The sequence below is a fragment of the Anabrus simplex genome, chromosome 3 (genome assembly GCF_040414725.1).
Source record: "Anabrus simplex isolate iqAnaSimp1 chromosome 3, ASM4041472v1, whole genome shotgun sequence".
NCBI classification, from domain to species: Eukaryota; Metazoa; Arthropoda; class Insecta; order Orthoptera; family Tettigoniidae; genus Anabrus; species Anabrus simplex.
In genome coordinates this window covers 85,040,580-85,061,677 of record NC_090267.1, presented here as the reverse complement: position 1 = coordinate 85,061,677, position 21,098 = coordinate 85,040,580, and the positions used below count along the sequence as shown (strand labels likewise).

At 35.6% G+C, this 21,098-nt stretch overlaps 1 protein-coding gene across 1 annotated transcript in view; it reads right to left on the bottom strand.

Moving 5' to 3' along the window:
• Positions 1–4,314: 4,314 nt before the first annotated feature.
• LOC136866665 (transforming growth factor beta receptor type 3) overlaps positions 4,315–21,098 on the bottom strand; it is a 310,806-nt gene continuing 294,022 nt past the window's right edge. The window contains exon 15 of the mRNA XM_068227001.1: positions 4,315–4,436. Coding sequence (XP_068083102.1) covers positions 4,426–4,436 — 11 coding nt within the window. The 3' untranslated portion in view covers positions 4,315–4,425. The remainder of the gene's footprint in view (positions 4,437–21,098) is intronic.

Here is a 21,098-nt window from a genome sequence, read left to right as displayed (position 1 = left end):
ACGTATGAAGTCCAATCGTTCCTCCAGTCGAACGTGCGCAGTTGTTTGGTTGAATGGGTTTGTCATAATGCTGACAATAAGTGGAGGGCGCTTCATTCGTTGTAGCCGTTTGCCATATAAAAATTGCATGTAATTTATTCCTTTCTGATGTCTGCTTTCTTTCTAAAGTTGAAAAGTGACGCCGACACAGATAAATCTTATGACGACGATAGGATAGAAAAGGCCTAGGACTGGGAAGGAAGCGGCCGTGATCTTAAGGTACAGTGAAAATGGGAAACCATCTTCAGGGCTGCCGACAGTGGGGCTCGAACCCACTATCTTCCGGATGCAAGCTCACAGCTGCGCGCCCCTAACCGCACGGCCAACTCGCCCGGTCCAACTTAATTTTAAAACATGCGGTTTGAAGAGAGACAAAAGGGAAACTTATTTATTGGATGCTCTTCGTATTAACACATGCATGAAAACACCTGTTGATATTTTCCTTTCTATGACACGAGATAACGGATGTTTATTAGGTACCGGTACATCAGTGGCGTATCCTGGAATCTCCACTGAGGCATGCAACTAGTAACCATGCAGTTAACACAATGTATTAAGTAAATTTCAATTCTACTCACCCTAATTACATGTAGGTGAACTCGAGCCAAACAGTTTTACTGTAAGTTTCTGGATTGAACGTGCGTACACAATTCTTGTTTTCTGTTTTTAAATTTACGAGGGTCCGCCTCTGTGGTGTAGTAGTTAGTGTAATTAGCTGCCACCCCCGGAGGCTCGGTTCCCGGCTCTGCCACGAAATTTGAAAAGTGGTACGAGGGCTGGAACGGGGTCCACTCAGCCTCGGGAGGTCAACTGAGTAGAGGTAGGTTCGATTCCCATCTCAGCCATCCTCGAAGTGGTTTTCCGTGGTTTCCCACTTCTCCTCTAGGCAAATGCCGCTTCCTTCCCTCTTCCTTGTCTATCCCTTCCAATCTTCCCATCCCCCGCAAGGCCCCTGTTCAGCATAGCAGGTGAGGCAGCCTGGGTGAGGTACTGGTCATCCTCCCCAGTTGTATCCCCCGACCCAGAGTCTGAAGCTCCAGGACACTGCCCTTGAGGCGGTAGAGGAGGGATCCCTCGCTGAGTCCGAGGGAAAAGCCAACCCTGGAGGGTAAGAAGAAGAAGAAGAAGAAGAAGACATTTACGAGGGAAGGTAGAGGTCTCGCGGCTTTAACTATTTGCATATTTTCATCAAACGAACGGCCAGTAAATGGCTTTTCAAACTGATTTACAATTATACCCGTTTTAGACTCATCCATCGTCAATACCACATGTGCGCAAAATATAACAACACACTGAAAACGACGAATAGCACAGGAACAGCACACACAGAATGAACTCACTAATCAGCAAAACACACAATGAATTAACTCACTAGTTAGCCACAACTCAAGCACTGGAGGTAAGTCACCCCAGTGGCATTGGTCAGTTTCGTCACGTTGGGTTCTCGCTGGGGGGTAATCTGTGTGTCCCGTTCGCTGTAAACATGTCGACTTCTCCACGTTGCTAACAGATGGCAGAGGGTAGCACGGGCATGGGGTGACAAATTCTGACCAAGTTTCAATTGCAGCGAAATCGTTCGGAGGGTTTCAGAACTACGTCTGCCACTGAATGCAATTTTAAGATTGAATGCCTTACGTCCGTAACTCCTACATTTGCTGTCTCTTTCTTCCGAGAATGGAGTAGACGGCGAGACTACACCAGCACCACACGTAATCAAGCAACGGAACTAGTACAGTTGCGCGGACTTTTTGAACTTCTGAGAGATGAAATCGTTAATATTTGACCTGAAACAACCTAAAATCGTAAATCAGACAGTTCTTTGTGTTATCATAACGCATGCAATGAATGCCTTGCATTCAAGGAGAATACGCCCCTGCGGTACATCGAAAATAACATTTCAAAAAGGAACCAACCACAATAGGAAGCATAACATCCGTACGGATATTCTCGTCAGTTCACAAACAAAAAGCACTGTGTTCCTGATTTTAAAACAAATGCCACTCCTTAAGTGTAAATAGTAAAAGTGGACCGTGGACCGAGCGAATTGCGGTTAGGGTCGGTAGCTGTGAGCGGGAATTCGGGAGATGGTGGACTTGAATACAACCGTCGGCAGGCCTTGAGATGGTTTTCCGTGGTTTCTCATTTTCACACCAAGAAAATGCTGGGGCTGTACCTCAATTAAGGCCATGGCCGCTTCCTTCCCAACCCTAGCCCATTCCCATCCTTGCACTGCTGAAAACCTTCCATGTGTTATGCCATGGTAAACCACTAGCAAACAAAAAAAGTGTCCAACAATGTCTCACTACATGCCCCAGGGATACTTGGCCATTGCTAGGTAATCAATAATGAAAGACAGCCTACACCAAGTACCGTGCACACATTTTTTATTATTTGCTTTACGTCGCACCAAGACAGATAGGTCTTATGCTCATGATGGGATAAGAAAGGCCTCGGAGTGGGAAGGACGCGGCCAAGACTTCAATTAAGGTACAGACCCAGCATTTGCCTGGTATGAAAATGGGAAACCACAGAAAACCATCTCCAGGGCTGCTGACAGTGGGGTTCAAACCCACAATCTCCTGCATGTGCACACATAAAAACTGAACACATTTTGCATTGTTACTGAACAATCTCCAGAAATCCTTCAGGTAAAAAAAATATATAGTAAATTGAATAAGAAGAAAAATACAACAAACGCGTTTCAAATCAAAAGAACAGTCCCCGAAAACAAAAACGTTTGTATATCAGTACATGAAATGAATAGTCTTAATAAATCACTGTGTATCTCACAAGGGAGTGGAAATTTAACTGTTGTAAAATTACTTTCAATTACCATAATTAAGACTTCTGACAGGGATCTGTACAATTGAAAGCTGCACAAGGAAATGGTACACAAGGAAATGTAAACATTACCCTGTGCTAACCATGCATTCGAAGCTGAAGTGCCCACAGCATGGTGATGCACAAATATGTTCAATATTCCCCATACCATCAGCGCGCTCTGCGATTCTTTTGGTCTGACCAATGATCACTGCCACACCAGAATGCTCTTTTTCATCCCTGAAATTTTTAGACGGCTATTTACAGAATGTAGGTCTGCATTATCTATGAGTAGTTCCCTGCATATTTGCAGCCCAACAATGCACTTTTAAATCTACCTTATACAATCGTTGGACATATTGTTGGCATTACAGCATAAGATATTTGAATTTGACACCAGGATTTCAGTGACTCTTTAGACTCTAAGAATTGTCTCCTATTTTTAAGATTATAGCAAATATAATTTTTGGTATATGTGACATTCATGGGACTCTAGGAAGTCAAAGCCTTTTAACTTCAAACACTGTACGATATGTATATACTGTATCTTAAAATTAAGCATTTTATTAGAATAGTGGCATTCATGTTTAATCTTAGTAATGTTTTATTCTGTACAGTTGCTACTGAATAAGCAGGTTCATCATCAGCCGACGATGACCTATTTAACAGGTCGAAATCGGTACTGTCTTTTAATGTAATTAGAATTTTATACACTTTGTACAATAAAGTATTGATTAGGTGAAAAACTCTCATCCTTCAAACTTGTGTGTTAAAGGAACCTCTCATTCCAAGCAACTTCGGGCAACGCCTTCACCTGTCACATGAAACTTAATAAAGGTCCGCCTTGGGACTCTGTTTTGGTCCCACTCCTATTCAGTCTTTATATCTCTGATACGCATGTAACCTGTTCCAAACACATTTGCTATGCATACGACTAGGCAGTTGCTACACAGCACTGATACTGAAAATACAGAGAAGACCTTAACTAATGTTAATGATCTAGAAACTCTTAATGAATACTTCTGAAAATGCTTCCATCTATGCAGTAAGCTAGCTAACCGTGAACTAAAAGTATATTTGGCTAACAGCGCTTGAACCACAACGAACAAATCGATTGTCTGGGAGTCACTTTAGATAGAACCCTGTCCCTCAAGGAACATCTAAAGAAGACTGCAGGAAAATTGAAGTCTAGAAATAACATCCTTCAGAAGCTATGCAACAGTTCTTCAGCTGACACTATTTATCACGGCCCTCAGCCTGGTTTTCTCGACAGCTGAGTATTGCTCTACAGTGTGATTCAGCAGTAGTTACACAAAACTTGTCGATCTTCAGCTGAATCAGGATTATAGCTTGTACAATCAAATCAAAATGTACATTTTGGCTACCAGCACTGAGTCACATTCCACCAGCTGAACTCAAACATGCCTTGGTTCAAGAGTATTAGAAAATAACTGCCAATGACCAGTTGCCATTTTATCACAATATCACCACTGCCAAAACCAGTAGATTGGGATCTTGAAATCCACCAGCTGAACAGCAAGACTTCTGATAGACAGTGACTTCAACCTACTGCAGACCTGGAAACAAGAATTGATCGAAAAATTTTCATTCAGATTCCAAAGTATAATAAAACCAAGTAGTTCAAACTTGCCTCAGAGAATGTAGTGAACTCTAAACAGGATTGGGATAAATCGTGGTATATATACTGATCTCCTCTATAACTGGAGATAAGCTCAATCACCAGATTGCAGTTGTGGATCCCCCAAGCAGACCGTTCACCATATAGTAGAAGAGTGTCCTTTAAGCTCCAACAAAGATGAACTCAGAAATTTTAAAGCAGGTCTAGCTGTGATGATCCTTATTAACAACTTAAAAGTCAAAGTGTAAATAGTGTAAACTGTATATAATATCAATTATTTTATTTCTTAATATTTGTGATATGCAATGCAAAACACTAAGGGCCTGTACTACGACAGCCAGATAAAAGTGCGGTATAAATTTATTTGGCAGTTTGAACATTTATCTGGAAGTTCGGTTGAAACCGCGTACTACGACTTTCGTTTATGTGCAATCTGGGAAAATATTATCGAGTATAGCTATGCCGAAGTTGGAGAGGCTGTTAACGCTCTTATCGGGGACGCTACTGTAATGAATCAAAATGGCTACTCACGAAGATGAATCTACTTCTGCATGATGCTGTGCAAAATTAAGTTGTTACAATGTAATTTATGTATATATTTATAAAGTATGTCATGCTTCCTGTCCAGCTATCACAGAATTCTTAAAGATTTCCCAAGCTAGCAAGTTGTTGCTACTGAGGATATCAGTAGCACACAAGCAGCCAATCGCTAGCTTCATGGGTAGCCATGGTCGTTAGGGCAGTAAAGTTTGCTGCTAAGCAGCTTTTCGTGGGTTTGAATCCCAATCATCTTAACATTTTTCTACCTTGTAAATGGTAGTCAGTAGGGTACTAGAGGTGATAGTAAACATTTCCTAATCATTAAAATGCGTGTCAAAAGCGTGGGTTCAATTCCAAATCTATCCGCGACGCACATATGGAGTAACAATTTAATAACAACTTACGGCTATATAACATGTAATAACAAATACCCAACTAGAGTAACGAAAACAACCTCCACATTAATTGATCACATACTTGTCACAAATAGTAGTAAAAAATGTCATGAATTCAATATAATAAATAACTTAAGTGATCACTATCTACTGGTATGTGAAATTTCCAGTGAAAAATCAGTTCCACTAGTACCAATAATCAAAGATAGTGGTAAGCAAATTGTAAATTACAACAAATTAAATCAGTATATCCTACAAAATAAATTTAAATGTGAGGAAATGGATATAAACACTTATTATAATAAATTTATTGAGTATATTAGCACAGGAATTGAAACCAGCTCAATTTCAATAAAAAGAAAGAACCCCAAAGACATTCCCCTAAAACCTTGGGTTACCCAAGAATTACTAACACTGATTCACATCAAAGACTCACTGTTTTCAAAAACTAAAGTAAAAAACCCCTCTGCAGAAGTAACTGAAGAATACAAAAGAATCAGTAATAAAATAACCAAATTGAAGAGAGAGTTACAAAAAAAAAGGTATTATGAACACAGATTACAGAATTGCAAAAACCAAAAAGAAACATGGTATGTAGTCAATGAAGTGTTAAATAGGAAGCTTGGACATAAACATGAAATCAGCCATCTGGTGGTAAATGATGTCAGCATTACAAACACAGAGGATATATGCAATAATCTAAATGAACTATACGTTAATGTAGCTGAAAATATAGGAAAAGGTCTTCCTGAAGATGAGCAAGTTCATGGCAGCACAACAGCTGAAAGTCAAACTAATAGTATTTTCATGTCTCCTACTGATGAATGTGAAGTGCTCAAAATTATCACTTCTCTAAAAAATAAAAATAATTTAACAGAAGATAAAATAACCAATGTCATGTTAAAAACCTGTGTTGAAAGTTTAGTGCCATATATTGTGGAAATTATTAACCGTTCAATTCTCAGTGGAGAAATACCCCAATTACTCAAATGTGCCAGAATTGTACCTATCGTTAAATCAGGAGATAACACAGATCCATCCAATTACAGACCAATTAATATATTATCTGCAATTGGAAAACTCATAGAAATGGTAGTAAAAATTCGATTGGTAAATTTTCTGTGTAAAACTAATTACTTTTCCAATAATCAATATGGGTTTCTCCCAAATAGAGGAACTGATAATGCGGTATTTGATACAGTAATAGATGTTCAAAAGACCTTAGATGAAAATAAATTAGCAGCAGGGCTACTCATAGATCTTAAAAAAGCATTTGACCTGGTTGACCACAAAATACTTCTGAACGTTAAAATTAGCAGGAATTAGGGGTTTAGCACACAAATGGTTCCAAAATTATTTATCAAATTGAACACAATATGTGATGATTAACGATACTAAAAGTTTTAAGCAGCAGACAAAAACGGGAATATCGCAGGGCTCAGTACTAGGTCCTATTCTATTTCTGATTTATATTAATGACATACAATCTCTAACACTAAAGGGGAAATCAATAAAGTATTTGCTGATGATATCTTAATAACTTACAAAGGACTATGTGAAATGCAAATTATGGAAGACATAAATTGTGACTTGGACAAGTTATCGGACTGGGCTTTATCTAAATAAATGATCATATATGTGACTAAAACAAAGTACTTAATCTTTCATAAAACAGCCCATAAGATAACAGCGGCTAACACTGTTATCCTAAAGGACCAAGTAATAGAGCGAGTCAACTCAGCTAAGTATCTTGGTATAATATTAGACTCAACACTTTCCTGGAAAAGCCATATTGATTATGTAATCAGCAAAATTACCCCTTTGATAGGAATAATAATAATAGGAGTAATTTTTCTCATCAACAATTGAAGTGTATATATTATGCAAGGATCCACCCACATCTCTAACATACGCAAGCTTTACTTGGGGAAGATGTAGGAAAGATTACATTAATAATTTGGAAATCCTACAAAAAAGAGCCATCAAAATCATGTATGGATTCCCCTTCCTCAAACCGTCACATGAAGTTTTTTCAGAGTCAAATATTCTGCCATTCCATAAACAAATTGCATTTTCATCAGCAGTCTTTATGTATAAGCTAGACAGGAAATTAACCCATTCTACTGTTAACTTCTCCCATTTTAGTGAAATTCATGGATATGAAACTAGAGGATCATTAAGGATATATCCCTCTCACTCTTAATTCAGTAAAGTACGGAGTGAAAGGCATAGAATCATCAATGTTTAGGGAATATAATGTGTTGCCTCCTGTTATAAAGAACTCTAAATCGGTTATATGTTTTAAGAAAAAACTGAAGGAATATTACTCTTTTACAGATATCTTAATATAATCTCTATATAACTTGCTTTAATTAATACTATAATATATATATTGTCCATATTTAGTATATTACAGCCATGCAATATCTGAACATACTTCTGAAAAACTATGATCCTAACATGTAAAAAAAAAAAAATGTACTTGTCACTTTACAGAAAAGCCATTGTATATGAAATGTAATTATTGTGTTGCCTTAAAAAAGTATGTACTGTATTGTCCCTATCACGAGCCAGAGGCTCATGGGACCTTTTGTAATAAATAAATAAATAAATAAATAAATAAATAAATAAATAAATAAATAAATAAATAAATAAATAAATAAATAAATAAATAAATAAATAAATAAATACATAAATAAATAAATACATAAATAAATAAATAAATAAATAAATAAATAAATAAATAAAAAGAAAGAAACTAACTACTTATTCAATGAGCAAACAATAAATTGAATTATTAATAAAATTAATGATCCCACGCTGCATCAGTGGCATTAATTACGAATATAAACTTTACTTTCGTCGTAACGCGCAACCTCGTAAATAGTACTAGACAAAAAAGATACATAACCTGAATCTTAACTTTTGCGTCCAGGTTACATTTTCAGTCTTTTTATTTTCTATAACAGTTTCAGTTTCGCTATACAGTTAATTAATTTTAACATTTCTTCGTATGTGTATATTTCAGTCCTAATTCTGTTTTTGACCTGGACTTCCACATTATAGCTTAATAAGAGTCTGACATTGGATTCTAGTTATACAATTTCAAAAGGAATAGAGCTAAACAAACGAAAACACCAGGGAACACGTATACCACCGCGCTAAATTTCACTATATTTTCAGTAACCTTATTACCAACCCAATAAAAATGTTACATCTTCCGCATTACAATACTGTCGTTAAAATCCGTTGGTAGTACGCAAGAAAATATTTAGCTTCTAGTTTGCAAAACTGCAGTGTACGTATGTGACTGTTTATCTGACAGTCGTAGTACAGGCCCTAAATAAATAATACTGAGAGTCTCAATCGCCGGGTCATCAAACAACTTCCTTTCGACTGAATATTAAGTGGGAGAACTATGTCACCAGTCTCGAGAAATAATATACCAATAATACAGAAGCCTCCATCATTGGTCATGATGAAGATGACATATATCAATTTACAAATCAGGGATGCACTTGCTGAAAATCGTCTGTTTTGGTGCAGCATTGTCTCTACAAACAGCAGCATGTTTGAAGGAAAAATGTCACAGATGCAAAGAGGGCAAGTGGCAAATGTATAAGCTCCATCAAATTCAACCATACCCTGTTCCATCCATTCAGTGCAATTTCTGTTGATGCAAGTTTCATTCTAAGATCAGCCTGTTCAGTCATCGAAAACCAATATACTCTTAAGATGTGTACTTGATAATGAGTTACAGCCGATGATAATATCTATACAGTAGGGTTCCATTAAAAAGAGGATGCAGAAAATGAATACAGTCGAAGCCGGTTTTAATGACTCCAAAGGGACCACCAATTAACGATCATGAGCGATAGTCGCAGAAACATGTCTGTTTTTTTGTAGTTAAAAATGTCATATCTGTAAGTCGTAGGCTGCATGCTGACATGGTTAATTAACAGAATAAAGTTGAAACTTAAAAATAAAACATAAGTGAAATAAGTACCATATTTGAAATACAGTATTTGTGGAGTGGGACTGAGGGGAATTTTTCTTCTAATCTTTACACAGTATGTATAGCAATAATAAGCCTGCAAAATATAAAATAAGCAAGTGAAGAAGTAGCAATTATATAAATTTATCAATAATGTCACACACAGTCTTGGCTAATAAATGAGATATACTTGCTGTCCTTCCAAATTGTAGAAATCGTTTAGTGTGATACACCCAACTGCCTTGCCATGCTGACGTTTGTCTCCCCATTTTATAATCGCCATATTATATGTGACTTTTCTTCAATATTAAACACTTTTCCCTTTCTTCTTCAACATCTTCACAGTGATGCTTGCCTTGACTATTAACACTAGAAAGATGGAGAGGTAATTTTTGACTCTTTTATGAATTCAACACTCTGTTGTTGCCATAATTTATCTTAGATTTTGTTCAGACTCTATGACTTTTCATCACTTAGGCTTTATTTTCTGTTATTAAAATTTGGATGCCCCAGCCCTAACAGATTGGCCCCTATAACCGATATTAGATTTTACAAGAACTCGAATCGCATTTCCATAACTTTGCTTCTAATTTGTTTCCTATGCGTGATGCAGACTGTTAGCTTCTTCCTTCAATTCACTCCATCTGGTACTTTTACCTATTTATCCCCTCCCCACTCCACCAATTTGAGTCAAGGTTAGAACAAACCTGCCATCCTGCCATTTGTAGTAAGGAGATTGTAAAAATTGTATTATAAACAGTTTGTTGTAGTTTGTTTATTGAGCTTGTTTGCTGTGGTTGATTTATGAATGATTCCTCAAATATGGAGCACAGAAGGTATTTTAAACCGGATGATATAATAGTTTCTCTCCAGGAACTAAGTAAGGATGACTCTGGGGACGAGTCAGGTCCAGCACCACACAGAAAACATTGTTGATGGGTGCATCACAAGCGCATAGAGACTCTTCATGGATGTATTCATCCTCAAAAAACATACAGAAACGTATGGAAACAGAGGCTGAAAGGCAGCTACAATGTAAGAACTGGTCTGTGGCTATGGATGAACTTGATGCATTTCTAGGTATATGATATGCTCGTCGGGGCAACTTGAGCGAGAACCCTGGATTTGAAATCATTCTGGGCCAAAAAGTGGGGACTTGAATTGTGTAAGAATGCTATATCCCAAGATCGTTTTATCAAAATTTTGAGATTCTTGAGATCCTCAAGGTCAGAGAAACTTAAAACCAATAAGTTTGCCCTGATATCAGAAGTATGGGAAAGGTTTATTTCAAAACGTCAGATTTGCTACATCTGGAGCTTGGATTACAGTTGATGAGCAACTGTTCTCCAGGAAACTCGCTGTCACTTTTTGCAATTTATGGCATCCAAGCCCAACAAATATGGGCAGAAATTCTTGACGGCCATGGATAAAGAATCTAAATACATCTTGAATGTATTTCCTTATCTCGGAAGGGATGAACAGCACCCTGAAAATGTGTGTTTGGGTGATTATGTTGTTGAGAAGTTAATGGCCCTTTTCATAAACAAGGGTAGGAATGTCACTTGCGAGAGGATTTTTTTTTTTTCCACATCACTGGGCTAGCTGAAAAGCTGAATTACCAGGGAACCAGTCTTCTTGGTACAATAAATCAGGTAAGATGGGAGGTTCCACTGGAAGTGAAAACTTTCCAAGCACAAGTTCTAAAAAAGGAACAACATAGCTTTCAAGTATTTATCAAGGCAAGGTCTGTAAGAATATACATGTGCTCATTTCACTTCATCCAGATGTCCAGGTGGGAACGGACAGAAAGAAGGAACCTGACACCGTAATATGTTACATCGGAACTAAGTATAGAATCGACGTTGTGGACCAAATGGCCAGAAAGTATGCCGTCAAGCCAGCTGCATGTAGATGGCTCATTTAGTAATGTTCTCGAATTAGCAGGAATAAAATCGTCACCTGTGTAGAATGTCTGTAAGCTTTGAGGTTAATGATACACTCATTCACAGACGTACTGTACTTCATCACGTGCTCGTCAGACCATTGAAGGATGTGCTTAGTATGGATACATACGTTCATGAAAATAGAAACCTAATCACCGACTGTGATTTTTAGTTGATTTTACATCCATTTAAAACTGGATTTTTGATATGACTGTATGGTTTAGAACCAAATATTTAATATAATATTCAGTCAGGAAGATCATTGATATTTATTTTCATTGTAGAAAATATATCCCCACATCTGTATTCACAAATAATAGAATAAAACTTAATATCACTCGAATGTCATTTTTGATCCCTCTGTCTTTCTAGGTGGTGCGACTCATTCCGCCTTTTTAGCGTTAACCCTCCAAGTGCTGATCTTTTCACTCTTAAGTGCTGAGCATTTTTAAGGCAGTGTACAGATACATTTTTTAAAAATTATAATAAATAAAAATGTGTAACTGCATATGGCATATTATATATTAATTTGTTCACGAAGAATTAGGGAATAAGATAATAGTAGGATGTTTTACATACAAGTATCCAGTAAAAGTATAATGGATGAATAGTCATATTTAAAAAACAATCAAAAGATATTCCAATCTTTGAGGTTGGTCACAAGCACTACATTATCCGGAATTAAATTCGAAGATATAAAAAATGAGCCAAATTTCATTACAAGCACAATGATATATAATTATTGAAACTTCAATGAATAATAAAAAAGTCACAGGTAAAAATACTCGGAGATAGTCTGTTGTGGGGGGTCATTAGGTCTAGATGTGTCTGGTAGGGTTAGCAGTTTGGATTGTCTACATCACTACTTGACGCACCACTATAGTAATGGGCATCTAAATTAGGGTCATATTCTTCCCCACTTACAGAAGAAAAGTCGTCAAATGATAAATTATCAGGAAAATCTTCTACATTACCAATGTCGCCTTCACTTTCATCACTCCCAACTCCTCCAATGCTTCTCTAATTGCATTTGAACCCCTTAGTTCACTCATGTTTATTATAATAATCACTAAACTAAAATAAACCAATTAAAATAGAGTAAATCAGCCATAGCATTATCACAAATCAGCTAGCAAACAATAACCTTCAAACGCTCGAAGCAAATGCGCAGTTTGAACAGACGTAAACAAAGACCAGTTCACAGCTGACAAGATCACTGCTTACTGCTTTCCTTCCCCAACCAAAGACCAACTTGCACTGCCTACCAGATAGAGAATTTCACTTTGTAGCGAGAATATTTGTAAAATCGATTGTTATACCAATTTTACGAATTGTCTCACTGCGAGACGATAGCACTTGAGCTGGGAACCGAATCGTCTCGTAGCGGAACAATAGCACTTGGAGGGTTAAACACATAAGACTGATTTGAAATCTACAATCTACTGAAAACAAGAGTTTGAAAATAAGCTTTATATTGATTACTGAATTTCCACGACTATATTGTAATCAAAATTAACTTTATATTGTTGTCAGCAATCCCCAAACTCGTAACAAACAAAAATCAACATTGGACGTTATAATCAATACATTCTCTTAAAATCTGATTAAAAAAATACACCATTTCATACGATATGTCACATTCAGCTATGATGTGTTTATATAGGATTTATATGGGGCCGTTAGATTTTGCCATTATATTCAATAAGTTGTTCAAAGCAATGTCACAATAAACGGTTTCGACTGTATTTGATCCCAACATAGGAATAAATAAAACTAAATCATGATTACACGACATATTAATTGTATTTATTAATTAAAAATCATGATTTCATAATTTTACAATTTCTAATCTAAACTCTGAGAATTAAAAAAAAACATATTCATGTATTTTCTTACAAATCAGAAGTAGTATACTTTGATAGGAAGTCCGGAGGGGAATCCCACATCGTGGCTCATCAGAATATGGTTGTGATTCTGAATGGAATATTATTAACTGCATGGAAATTTGTACAAATGTTTAACATTTATCTATTACTACTCACAAAGTCTGACTTCCTGTATGCCTAATGAATTACATTCTACAATGACTTCAACTAAGATTATGTTCTTTCAAATAAAAGAAAGAAAATTATTGCTTTACAGACTGAAACATTCAATCCTTGCACACTTTCAGAGAAGACAATTAATTTAAGTGATATCACTGCTCAATCATTCATATTAATTTACTTGATACAAATCACCACCTAACAATCTGAGGAATTATCAATGTATCAACTCAATACATCTTTCTTGAACATGCAGCAAGTGTTAAAAAGTAATCAAATAATATATAGTCTGTATAGGGAAGTGTGGTTTGAATAAATAAAGTAAATAATAGACAAATACACTGTAAAACAAAACACAAAGACAGAACTAAGAGAGCATTTCAATGTCAAGAAAAATATTTGTTCTACCTGTACATTTCTATAAAATAGAATGTAGTAGGTATTTTCCTGCTTTTCTACTTAGAAATCTAGGAAAAACTTCCTTAAATTTTGAAGAGGCAGGTAAATGGAATACACAGCACAGGTGACCTCCAAACACAAAATTTGAGGCCAAAAAGCACATTATTTACTTTCATTCAAATCTATAAGTTTACTGTTAAATTTCAACATTGTAGCCTATAATAAATAAAATTAAAAAGCAATGTTAGTGTAAACTCCTTGAACACTGTATAAACATTTAGGCTAAGAGAAAAAAATATATCTTGATGCCAAACGATTTGAAGCAACCTGTGACTTGGAGCACTTCTTCCTCAATTATATCAGAAAATGCCCATAAATACAAAATAGTTCACAAATTTGCTGACCATATCTGTTGACACCAATCATTTAGTGAAGATTATGATACTATTGATAATTTTGAAGTTATGATCTAAAAAGATAAACAACTTTACTTATTGCTATGGACACTTATTATACTGGTAGTACTTGAACTCATGATTAACTAAATTTAATATTTTACACACTCATCGGTTCATGAAAAGTTTTAAACAGTTAAATCGGATATTTCAAACATTTCAAGGATGTTCCAATAAATTAATATGGTATGTAATACTCTTGCAGTAGACAGGAAACTGCTACAACAAATACTATAATGAATATAAAAGAGATTTTTCCCAACAATGAAGAAGCAAAGTGAAAAAGATTTAGTACCTGTTAAACATTTGTACAAAATGTGTTTTGTTCATCATACTGGCACACATCATCAGCTAAGTTACAACATAAAACTATCACACTTTGAAGGAGTTGATCAGTCTTAAATGGTTTCCTAATATACCTCAAAAGTAAAATAAACCCTCTGTTTATATCTAAATGAAACTAGCTTTTTTTTCCCCCCCTCATAATCCATTACCTGAAAAAATCTACAGGGATTACAAATTCTGTGTGTACGTGTGTGTATGTGTATATATATATATAATATAGCTTTCTCTCCAGGTTACATATTTTATCAGTCAAAAATAACATTTATAAATTAAATATCGATGCAATACTACAATCATTTACAATGCTTTATCATACAATCTCTCTCACTTTCTCCCTCTCTCTCTCTCCACAATCAGTCATTCAAATTAGTGCAAGCCTGTGTAAAGTATTCAAAACCCTGCATGAATGAGATTTCAGATTTTTTACTAGAACACCACTGTCGTTACAACCATACAGTCCTTCTACATGGAGTGAGTCAAGTGGTGATATATCTATGAGAGAGATGTAAAACAAAACTTCTCATGAGTCTTGTGTTGTAGAAAATAGTTAAATGGACTAGGCTGTAACCAGGCAGGATACCTTATTTAATATAAATTCTTTTAACACTTGGTTCATATATGGTTTTAGTAACTGTAGTAGTTAAGACTTTGATTCTTAATATTACAAATGACTACAAAGGTATTATAAATTGCCACATAGTGCATCTCAACACTAAATATCAGTGTTCTACACTACATTATAAAAATGAAAAACAAATGTCAGTACATTTATGATGCTGAAATGCAAATATAAGTCTGAAGAACATTCAACAGAGGAACACCAAGCTTCACTGAATTATATCAGACCCTGTCAATGCTATGGTTTCATACACACAAGTTTCAAAATACATCACTCATTCACTCAAAGAAAAGACTGCTTGAGATTATGATAGAGAACACTGTAGTTAATTAAGTCTTCTGATACCCATTTTATTGGAATATATGGCTTAATGAATGTCTATGGAACTCTTGTTTTTTTCTTTCTACTTTTCATCAACACCACAGTCGTCAAAATAAAATTAAACCCAACAAGTAAAAGAAATACCTATCTATATGGCTCATCTATTTTCTTCTATACACTTTTCAGTACAACCTTCAAGTTTACAGAGATTACAGAAATGGAGAACTAGTATTTCTTTAAATATTTCAATACAGATATTGTACTTGGCTAAGACTACACATTGTATATTACAAGAAAAACAGCATGGTGAAGTAAAATCAGGTGCTGCTACAAAATGATTGCCTCACAGCTTACTCGACACTGTCTAACAGTTGCATAGTCCTTTGACAATGACCTACAGTAGGCCTACTTTAAAAATTATTTTTAATAATATGTACAAGACCTTACTAGTGAATTGTCTTTGAGACACGAATTACATAGTAGTCCACTTAAATTATATCGAAATGAATGTCATATATGCAAGAAAATAGCAGTAGTTAAGAAGAGAACTTTTACTTTTATTTTTATTGCCATGTAACATAACAAATGCCATGGATATTAGATCAATGTCATATCGTATATACCGCAATAGAAAATGTATAAGACCATTTTTATTTTAACCATTACAAACTAAGAAATACTTGTTTACAACTGGGCATCAGTTGGCAGAATTCCTTGGAAAGTGAATACACAAATTCTATCATCCACAATTTAATTGTTGAGAAGAATATAATCTGCATATTGTTATACTAAACTGATCTACTTTATCCAGTCTGATTCAATACATGACATATAATTATGGTATATTAACATTTATGCGTATTCATTCATATGATTTACATGCCTCTAAGCTACGTAGTTGTAGCCGCTTAACTCCAGCTTTATGTAAAAACCTAGGACATGACTCTTTAAGGTGAAAACCCCCCATGTAGGCCATATTAGTGAGATGTGTGTGGCAATGCCACTATTCGATCATATTCAATCATGCCTGCATTCAAGATTTTTTAAATCTTATTAAGACTATTTTAAAAGCTCTTCAGAAGTTTTGCCTTGATAAGCAATGTAAAATGCAAGGAAAGGCTCCTGGTCTATATCTGGTCACTCAGAAATGTCAGCCTGTCTAACATATTTGCTTAAAGTACGCCCCTTTCTCAATGATATAAAAATATATTTGTTCTTTCATGGAAAGACATAACATCACTTGCTGTGCTCATACATACGGTACTAATTAGCACAGAATATTTCAATATATTTACACTAAATTGCTTTCCAATGAATTCCACATATTCTCTTACCAAAGCACTACATTGTTTACTAAGTTCCCATACCAGACTTACAGCAATGCAGACAACTTTATTTCTGCACTGGAATATTTATTTTACTCCAAATTCTAAGCAAACCAAATACAACAACAAAAAATAAAATCTTATATTAGGACTAATAGTAACTTTCACAAATCTTTCACAGATACCGAATATGTATTTTAGTGAAATGGGAAATGAGCTTTGTTCATTAAATCTAGTTAATCAAATCACATGAAATCAGCTATGATAAATTTTCATATAATATAACAGAAAGTAAAATTTATTTTGGCAACCATTTGAAGCAGAAACATATTTACATCACCTTACTTGTGACAAATATCAAATATCAGAAATATTACTTCATAGTGGATCAAGTTACATATTATGCTAGCTAAATTCTGAATCACGCACATTAAATAATAAATTCTTGAAAATAATATTAAGTTACAATATTCAATTATATGTTTTTAAACAAGGCAAGACTTCAAATGAAAAAAAAAAAGCAATTAGATTAGAAGAGTACAGCATTATTACATCTGCACAAGTCGTTAAAGCTAATGGAGTAACAGAAGATAAAGTTTCTGTGAGTAGACGAGATAGAGAATAGCTCTTGGGCTGGCCATCTTTGTCTCATGTAATTACACTAGTGCAGTACTTATTTCTGATTATGGTAGAGTGAACGCCAATGCTAAATCATCCTGAAAGTGGAGATTAATTTCTAAAATCCCACCTAATGGAAAATATTACTCTCATCCCTCAAATGGACTAACCATTCAAATGCTCCCTACCTTGCTCACCAGAAGAAAAAGCTAGCATATTTAATGAAAAATACACTAAATAACCTCAGCTGTCACTGTAAAAATAAAGAAAATTTCAAATAAAAAAAAAATGGCTATCAGTTCCTTTCTTAAGGTCTGAAATACTGAAAATATTTATAAAAATGAATCATGAACACAGAATGTAACTTTAACATTAAATTAAAGCTAGTGATACATTACTGTTTATTATTTCAAGCAGAAACTGGGTGGCAGTAACATAAAATTGCATAATTATTTGTTGTGGATATAAACCCCAAAAAGGCAGTTATGATAGTACTTATAAATAATACCCCTTCCACAAATGTTAACAGTATGAGGTAAAAATAAAAATATGCTACACCTTCACCGGACCTACAGTCACTCAGGGTTAAAAAAAATCGTGTATGATACAGTAAAATGTTTTACCCAGCATCTTCGGGACTGAAGGATTGCTGGTTATTGTGAATTTCTGAATACAACACTATTTCATCATCAATTTCATAACATTCCGTACTCCTATGTTAGTTCTATCTGTCATACAATTCTTTAGTCTTCCCTATAACACTGTGTCCAGAGAAAGGTACTCCATCTAACAAAAAGAAAAAAAAGCATAGTGTAACAGCCCCAACGAGCCATGGCCTACCAACGACCGCTGCTCAGTACGAAGGGCTGCAGATTACGAGGTGTCGTGTGGTCAGCACGATGAATCCTTTCAGCTGTTATTCTTGGCTCTCTAGACTGTGGCCGTCATCTCACTGTCAAATAGCTCCTCAATTGTAATCATGTAGGCTGAGGGGACCTCAAACCAGCCCTCAGACAAAGGTAAAAATCGGTAACCTGGCCAGGAATTGAACCTGGGGCCTCCGGGTAAGAGGCAGGCGCACTACCCCGCTGGGCCAGCACTCCATCTGACAGTTTAATAGTAAATTAAACCATTTATACAAAACAACGTCAAGTTGCTCCTGCCAAGGTTTCTGTTGATCACGGCATCCAATGATGGTCTTGGCTGATTCTGTAGGTGAAGGATTTTAAGCAATTCATCTTTCTGCTTACATGTCACAGACAGAAAATGATATGATACCATACCTACTCATAAATTATTTATGGTTTTTGTCATGCTAAGGCCTAAGATGTGTCAAATTTCTTTTACTATTGTTAACATCGCTCTTTTTCTCTTCTTACTTTCTGCTTCCATGATACTGTAGTAGTGTTCAGATGATGAAACAATACAAAACACACTGAGCACAAAACTGAAATGGTAGAAGCAACAGTTAACTTAGTTATGCCACAATGTCTGGTAGGCATTCGTAAAACTGTGTGGAATTTTCAAACTCTCGCTGCTGTGGGATGGTGAGTCGGAATGAAGCACTTGATCAATTTTCTGTTTAATAGAACTTTTTGGATGATGGATTGATGGATAAAACAGCTTCTATTGTACTGTAAACAAATAACTGCTGAAGAACTTGTCAATATAAGTACACTTCCTTTCTTACTTAATAAGCAGGCAAAAAAAAAAAAAACATGAAAGTATATCCTTCCACCAGTCACATATCAGTAAACTATGAAACAAAGCCTGAAATTTTTGTTATTGATTCCAGAATTCCTCAAAAACTTTGAAAACAACATAACAATGATCCATTGCAGTTTACAGTTCAGATTTATACAAACACAAGTGTTAGCTGTTTCAGGATGCCTCATTACCATTAAAATGACCTTCAGTCTTAGAGTAGTTTACCTGGCAGGTCTATCAGCAAAATCTGCCTCTGTCATCCTGATTGTTGTTGATAATGATGATGATGATGATTGTTGTTTAAAGAGGTCTAACATCTAGGTCATTGGCTGTCATCCTGATTGTAATGTGACAGAAACTCACGGACATGTTACAATTCTGACGGAAAAGCGAATCACGGGATAACAATAGGAATCATAAGACCCCACACGCACAAAGATGTCCACTGCATTTTTTAAGTTGTTCCAATCGACGAGCCCACATAAACACCATCAACCAAAATGGCTGTCCTCGTCTCCACCGTCTACACCAGAGATACTCGTGCTAGGCTTTTAGTCTCACAGGCACAAAGGAGATAAGTGGGTGGGTGAGCGATCAAGTCTGTGTACTTCAGTGACAGCAATGTTGTGGTTACATCACAGGCCATGAATGAACGGTGAACATTCATTTGAGTATTAAGGGAACACTGTTAAGTTTTTATTTCCGGTGGACAGAAATCTAATTTTATTTCCAGTGGACAGAAATCTAAGTAATTTTCAATATAACTTTGTAAGAAATTAGTTACTTCTGTTTTGTATACGTAAGATGACTGAACAATAAAGAGTTTACCAGTACCTCAAAATACTTATGTACTCTATGTAATGAGTTACAACTTTTACTATTATTATATTTTAAAAGGGATATTCTTTAGAAACATTCCTAATATAATGAGTAAAGCAGATAAGCAGTGGCTTGTTGCTTGAGTTTAAAAGATCTGATAAACTCACCAACAATCCAATCATGTTTACTGCAAATACCAGTAGTTAGATTATTTATTTGAAGACATACTGTATGCGTATACATAAAAGTATATCCCTCTACCAGAGTCACATATACTGTATACGTACTTGTCATTGCATTTACAGTGGTGTTATACTCGGATTAGTAAATATCCGTGTTTTCATTAGTGATGAAACTCACTTGCTATTTGAAGGCTAGCTGTTATCAAAGGACATCTGATGACAAGTTTTAAATATTATTTTCAGAAACTCAATGAAAGGGGTAAGTCACACAGCATCATGGTACAACACTGTGCAAATTCAGGCATTAAACTTGTTAGCATATGTAAATACATTACACTTTACTGACTTTTCTTGGTGGAAATTCTGTCATTCCCAACCAAGAAATTGTATATCGTAGCTTGCAATCTTCGATCCCATGTTTGTACATTGTAACATAAAATGTGTAATATGCCTGTTTTCCTTGAATGTGAACATAAGAAAATAAAACTATGTATATTAATATTTTTAAAAGGTAGATTTTTCTTGCAATGATAGGTCTTTTTTTAATACTGTACTAAAATCACATTTCTTTGAATGGTGCGAGGAGAGCTTCGCAGACACAATAGAATGTTACTGTTCCTGCACCATGCCATGGCAAGTGTGTTTGCTCTTTCGCTTGATTGTGATATATATCCTGCCTGCATTTCAGACAAATAAGCTGGCCACACTGGGCTAGCTAGCCTCAACGAGCACCCAGCTGAGCAACTCTGATCTACTGTGAAAGAAGTTTCAACCAAGTTCTCCCGATTTATGACAAGGTGATTCACCAACTGCCTTTCTCATACCCCTGCAAGCGCTCCTGACTTGGAAACATGGGGCGACTATGGGGCCGTTAGCTGAGTACTGGCATTGTT